This window comes from Leptidea sinapis, chromosome 14 (assembly GCF_905404315.1).
Source record: "Leptidea sinapis chromosome 14, ilLepSina1.1, whole genome shotgun sequence".
NCBI classification, from domain to species: Eukaryota; Metazoa; Arthropoda; class Insecta; order Lepidoptera; family Pieridae; genus Leptidea; species Leptidea sinapis.
Window position 1 is genome coordinate 11,000,669 of NC_066278.1, and position 7,232 is coordinate 11,007,900.

The 7,232-nt window shown below is 37.4% G+C and overlaps 1 protein-coding gene across 1 annotated transcript in view; it reads right to left on the minus strand.

Annotated features, from left to right (window-relative positions):
- Positions 1–4,936, minus strand: part of LOC126967952 (histone acetyltransferase KAT7) — a 39,374-nt gene extending 34,438 nt beyond the window's left edge. The window contains exons 1-4 of the mRNA XM_050812667.1: positions 4,709–4,936; positions 3,787–4,575; positions 1,730–1,893; positions 1,007–1,134 (exon numbers count right to left, since the gene is read on the minus strand). Coding sequence (XP_050668624.1) covers positions 1,007–1,134; positions 1,730–1,893; positions 3,787–4,575; positions 4,709–4,723 — 1,096 coding nt within the window. The 5' untranslated portion in view covers positions 4,724–4,936. The remainder of the gene's footprint in view (positions 1–1,006; positions 1,135–1,729; positions 1,894–3,786; positions 4,576–4,708) is intronic.
- Positions 4,937–7,232: the final 2,296 nt, after the last annotated feature.

The following is a 7,232-nucleotide window of genomic DNA, read 5'->3' on the forward strand; positions in this document are numbered from 1 at the left end:
TGACGTCATATAAAATCAAAGCCGAAATATGGAACATGCCACAAATTACACCATAATATGCAATGATATACATTGCCACATTGACTTCAGTTGTTTAAAATAATCTTGATCAAAAAGGAGCAATGTAAAACATTTATGCAGTTCAGATTTTATTCGGACAGTGACAGTTGACACACGACTAGGAGAAAAGTGTGCATGTAATCCCTTTAAAACCGTGGCTCTCGAAATTTAGATTCCCCAATAAATCAATAATATCAACAGTTTGCCGGTTACACTTAAACCATTCTTGCACTCTTGTTTTCACTCCTTTTGTGAATACTTTATGTAAATATATTAAACAAAATAATATCAAGTTATAACTAACACAATAAATGTTTTATATAAGTAATATTATCAGTGTTTGTCCATTATAATCTAACAGCATGTGTATTTATTGACAGTATTGATTGAAGGCAACTTTTGGAGTCTGAAAGAATAATAGAGTTGTTCATGCCATGAACCTTAACAAATAAAATTGCTTCAAGAATGGCAATTGATTCCCCAGTGAAAACAGAAGTGATAGATGGGCAGCTGTAACTGAGTATAATTCTTGTTGAAGGAATCCATGCTGCAGCACCAACAGGGCTCATGTCTGTTCATTCATCTGATAGAAATTGATATGTCTTGCCCATTACAATGCAGTGCCACTCAGGATTCTTGAAAAACCCAAAAATTCTGAGCGTCACTTCAATTGCGCTCGTCACCTTGAGTCATAAAATGTTAAGTTTCATTTGCCCAGTAATTTCACAGGCCGAAACACATTAATGTTTACACATTACTGCTTCATGGTAGAAATAGGCGCCGAAGCCGGCATCCTGTGCAAAGGAGCCTCCCACTGGAAGATACATTACAGTACAGTACATTGTCTTTAAGCATACTTTTGCCATTCCGCTATAAGACTGCAATTGACATGCCCTTATATGTGTATAGAACATCATTGGTTGACATATACAGATAAATATCATACCTAAATGTCCGGTAGAGTCACACCCTCTGACAGGACATTGCCGTTCTGAAGGCTGTTGAGAATGATTCAAGACGGCAGGTGACTTAGTCAGGGCCGCCCGAGCTTTAGCTAATCTTTTATCTTCTTTGCTGAAATATTTAAGAGAAAAAATATCTATACATCTATTTTATAATTAATGTAACTGTAACCTCAGAAACAACTGAACTGATTCTAATTTTCAATTACATTTTTCGGATTGGGGTTATTAATAACGACTTGTTTGCAATAACCTAATTTTCATCTGTGTAACACAATGTATTATAATTCAATATTAATATATGCCGAAATCTTCCTTTCTTTAAATTTCTTGATAAAGTTGCTGACAATAATAAATTTACCTTTATTTCCATATTTCTTTATTACACTAGGTAAAGAAAATTTATTGAAGTAGGTGTTACTTTGCGGAAATCCATAATTCTATACTAAACTCTATATTTATTATAGTATAGTAGTTATACTTAGTATAGTATAATCTGTGCCAGATTTTGGCGAGACAACACGTCCTGAGGATGCCTCGTGTAGAGGCGAAACAGGTGTCGAATTGTTTAAAGACAAATATTGGCGGAATTAACACTAAAGAAAACTCAAATCATTTGTATAACTAAGTAAAGACTCTTTCGGAATTTATTAAAATTATATTTATTAAATGTAGGTAAAAAGAAATTCTAATATATCAACACAAACCTCATTTTCTCATTGGCTTTATCATCGGCTTCCGAGTCAGTATCAGTATTGTTGGGTTTACAAGCTGCCATTCGTGACACTCGAGCTGCAAGTGAACGAGTCAATTTCCTGGGCATAACCTCCACTACAGAGTCACCTGAATCTCCGCCCTTCTGTGAATCTTGCTGTAAATGAAAAAAAAAAACATATAATAATTAATAAGTTATGCAGTCACACACTAATATTTATTTTATGACAATAAAGGACGAGAAGAGCAGGACGTTTAGCTGATGGTTATTGATATGCTGTGCCCATTACAATGCAGCTCCGTTCAGGATTCATGAAAACCCAAAAATTCTAAGTGGCACTACAATTGCGCTCATCACCTTCAGCCTAAAGATGATAAGTCTCATTTGCCCAGCAATTTCACTGCTTACATGTTACTGCTTCATGGCAGAAATAGGCGATTGTGATAATCAAACCCATAATCTAGCCTCTAGTTTGAAGGGAAAAATATTTATTTTTTTATTTATATCTGTCAGGCTGTCTACAACTAATCTCTGAAATAGCTTGATGGATTTTGATGGATACACTGACAAGTAACTCATTCAATTCACAGAAAGAGTAAACAATGAAATGGTAAGCAAAGTTTGTTATTTAATTTATGCAGCCAAACTCGCTACTGGCCACACATTTACAATTACAATGGGAAAAATATGTGTGGTTGAAAATACCAGCAGGAGTATCCTGTGCCAGTTTTTCTCAGGTATGAGACATATCTTTTCTAAAAGGTGGTAGAATTAAATGTTCAATATGTGATATTGAAATTCTATTTTGAGTAAAATATTAGAATTAAATTTGCATATGAAAGGTTCACTACTGAGCCTTATACATTTTACCAGTGTAACTGGTGTTTGAATATTACATTAAATTTAATTAAATAAAGAAAAAGAAACTAAGATAGGATTAAAAAGTAAAGTTATACATAAACTTTATACAAACAAAGCATAAAATAAAAGTAATGATTAAAATGTCAAGATAATAAAAGTCCAGAACCAATTATTTTCAATAACTTTAAAATATCCTTAACCATTAGGTAGTCCTTAATTTAAGATAAGACTATCACTAAAGAATTCTGAAATATTATAATAGCATTTGTTTATGATCAACTCATGAGTTCTCCTTTTAAATTTATTAAAAGTACTGCTTTAATAATTGTCAGTAAGTTTATTGTACATAGTTTTTGCCATGTAGTCTTTCGAAACTTCTGTACCCTTTTAAGAGGCACAACTAGTTTGTTCCATATCTGAGCTCTCAGAGACCTTCGCTTATACAACTCATTATAAATTTTAAAATAGCTTGCATTTTTCTTAACTAGTAATAGCAATTCATATATATATATACTAGCTGAACTGACAGATGTTGTTCTGCAGATAATAAAAAAAATACTGTATTATAGGAATTTGCCAATAATATTTCAAAACATCAAGAATTATTTCGTAAAAAATGCTCCCTGTTCTTATAATGAAATTGTTTCACAGCAAAACTGTCAAACCGTGAGTCACTAAATTCTCTTATAGAAAATATGTCCATACAAAACAAATATTGAAAATAAAAATAATTATGGGTCCCAAATCGAAATAAATCCTATCCTATCTCTCAAGTTGGACCAAACTGCACTCCATGAAGTAATCCCCATTAAAATCTGTTCATTAGTGTATGAGTCCATCGCGGACAAACAAAGTGTCAGGTAATTGATATATAGACAGTGTATGGGAAGAACATGATACTTCTTAAATAAAGGCCTTCAGGTATCCAGTGGTTGTAGTACACATAATGCTCTCAGACAGGGTTTTTGTTTGAGGTTACATCAAAATGTACTTTTGAAAAACCTTTGAAATAAGAAACATTATCTTTTGAATTTGATTAAATTACGATACTAGCATCTATAATAGCACCTAACTAATTGCCAAGTTAGAACAGTCATAGATCACAAAGTACTAAGTACCCCTAAAGGTTTAAAATTCTATTATTGCAGTGGAAAAAATTATAAAGTATAAATGAAAAATAAAACCTACTTTATCCTCTGATGATTTAGAATCTTTAGGTGAATCTTTCTTTGCTGAGAGCTCACTATCAGTATCTGAGGATACTGATTCCACAGAGGATTGGCTGGAAGTGCAAGATGATGCACTTTTTTCTTCTGATATTTTTTTTGGAGGAGGTCCATTAGATTTGCTGGCACGTCTCTTAGAACTGTCCTTGGATGTTGAATTTGAGTCTTCGTTTTGTACCGATGTCAGTGGCGAGGATGATTTCTCTTCACTAGACTTCCTAGTTGTGGGTTTTTTACTTTTAGGTGAATCTTTCACACTGTTTTTGGATGATTTACTTTCCTTACTATCTGAATCTGATTCAGTGCTATTATCTGGTGAGAATATACTTTTTTTCTTTGAAGCATTATCCTGTTTAACATTCTTGGGCAATGTTTTTGTTAAAGCTTTTGCTTTAGCTCCTGTAGTCATCTTTGCAGCTGGTTTATTTTTCACAAGTACACTAGCAGCATTTTTCCTACCCGGCCCTCTGTATCTTGAAGGCTTTGGACTGGGAACTTTTGGAATATCATCATCACTAGAGGATATAATTTTAGGCTTTGAAGTGCGTCGAGGCTTTGTGTCCTCCTTTTTTTTGTTCTCTTCAACTGCAGCTGGTTTTGGCGATTTTTGTTCTGTTGTAACAGCTTGCACATCTGAAGAGGATTCTGAGTCTGAGCTGCTAGATCCAGACCCTGAGCTCGTAGACGATGTTTCACTACTGGTAGTGTCTGAACTAGATCCTGAACTACTATCTGTACTACTGTTACTTACCTGGAATATAAATAAAAAAGCTGTCTAATATAATTTCATAAAACATCTAAAATGTTACATTTATATGAACGAGCAGTTGCTCTAGTTGGGCCTGTTTATTAACAAAATAGTAAATGAGCAGCTTTATACTTACATCCAGATTAGTCATGATGAATGAGAATTTTAATAAATTATGTGGAGACTGGAGAATTATCTATTTATATAGGTACTGCTAGTCAAACAAGGATCACTTTACCACACAACTTGTACAACTAGTTCCACTTAAACAAATAAGTAATCAGTTCATTTTATCTGACATACATAAGTTTTAATTTTTAATTGTTCTGTTATTGCTAAAATCTAAAATATAAGAACTTCAACATAATACAATAATAACAACTGTTACAGAGTACAGACGATTGACGATTCACAATAGCATTGTTTTAATTTAGCAATATTAGGCCTATAGACTTGCATCCCGTGCAACTAAATAAATTGAAAAAAAATAGCATTAAAACACACTTCCAAAGATCAATTTATACTAGAATAGAGTAAACCACCACGCTTAGAGTATTTGTATTCTAATTTAAACGGTATTTTATTGGTTATCGGTACTAAGGTTGAATTAAGTTTTATTTCCTTATTTTATCTGAAACAAGATAATAACCCTTATTTTATTTTATTAATTTACTTTCTATTTTTACATACATTAAAATTTACACTTACATTTTGACCAATGGTTAAATGTTTCATTTAATTTGATTTAGATTAATACAATGTGCGCTATCTCATTCTAAAAATATAGCTATAGCACTAAATCATGCGGAACTCCACAATGTCAACCCACATATAGGTCAATAGCGTGATAGAAAACGTGCATCCATCCTCAAACAACTGAAGGACAGTGGGAGAGTCACGCTGCCGTCTTTTGACGTCAGCACAATCGGGCCAGACTCGTCCGGGTTAATTACCACACTCGAACAGAATACCGGCGTGAAGTAGCGGCCTAGTGCCGCTATGTTTCGCATAGGTTAGTGTCGAGGACCGGTGGCCATTCCCCCCCCCCCCCCCCTCCACCCGAATATGACAGCGGATCTTCAAAAGATTTTACCCCAGGAGGGTACCAGCTCTACCAGAGTCGGAGAATCCCTCCCCGAGCACTCTAGCTCGTGCTGCCATTCGTATTCTGGGGAGGGCACAGAACCGCGCATGACCAAGGACAAACGAGGCAGTAACACCACGGCACCCCGCTCCACACTCAACGTGGACTTTTGCAATATCAGGGAATTCACTCCAATTTAAACGCCGTCCACCACCACCTTGAGACGGCGCAGCCGGCCTTGTGTTTCCTTACGGAGACGCAGATTTCTCGACCCATCGATACGTCATATTTAACGTGTGTACGTTAATTACGTTAACGTAACATGTGGCGTATGGTCTGTCCCAATTGGTTGAGTCGCCAACGCGGCTCCCGGATGTGGATAGCCACATGGCGTCCTTATTAGATCTTCTGCTGACTACACATCCCAATGGTTATCAGGTCTTTGTCGATGCCCCTCTCGGAACGTCCGACCATTGCCTGGTCAGGAGTGTAGTGCCTATCGGACGCCAACGTCGCAGACCACCAGCGACCCGCCGCGTTTGGCACTACAAGTCAGCAGATTGGGACAGGATGCGTTCCTTTTTTGCATCCTACCCTTGGGGCAGGGTTTGTTTCCCTTCGGATGATCCTAGTGCCTGCGCCGTAGCCGATGTGATACTACAGGGCATGGATATTTTTATACCAAGCACTGTAGTACCGATCGGTGGCAGATCACAGCCCTGTTTCGATGCGTCAGTTAAAGCAGTAAAAAACAGGCGTATCGAACTTGGGTTGCGGCGCTGGGCACAAAGGATCCGGACTGCATAGTTCTTAATAGGAAATACAACCGTGCATCCAGAATTTTTAAGCGGCAAATCGCCCGTGCGAAATCAAAACAAGTCGTCAAATTTCCAGTTACCCGACCGGAACACGCAAGTTCTGGTCGTTGTCGAAAGCTGCTCTTGGTAACTTCAGCCAGCCGTCCATGCCGCCGTTGCACATGAGGAATGACACTCTGGCCCATACGGCAAAAGAGAAAGCCGATCACTTGTGCGCTCTTTTCGCCTCCAACTCGACTCTTGACGACAACGGAAAAACAACGCCGACCGTCCCGCGGTGTCAGAGCTCTATGCCTGAAGTACAGTTCAGACAGAAAACTGTTAGGCGAGCTCTGTTTTCGTTGGACGTCAGGAATTCGAGCGGGCCGGATGGCATTTCTCCAATCGTGCTTAGAACGTGTGCCCCTGAGTTGACGCCGGTGCTAACGCGTTTATTCCGGCACTCTTATTCTAAAGGCGTAGTCCCTGACTCATGGAAGTCAGCCCTTGTCCATCCGATCCAAAAAAAGGAGACAGTTCGGATCCGGCAAACTACAGGCCTATTGCTATTCAAATTCAAATATTTTTATTCAAAATAGGATTTAAAATCACTTATTGAACGTCAAAATCTACCACCCATTCAAAAGAGACTGCCTCAGACCTGAGAAGAATGGGCGCAAGAAACTCAGTATTACCTCCCTGCTCTCCAAAATCATGGAAAGCATAATTAGCCGTCAGCTTTTGGTATACCTACAGGGTCACCAGTTGATCAACGACCG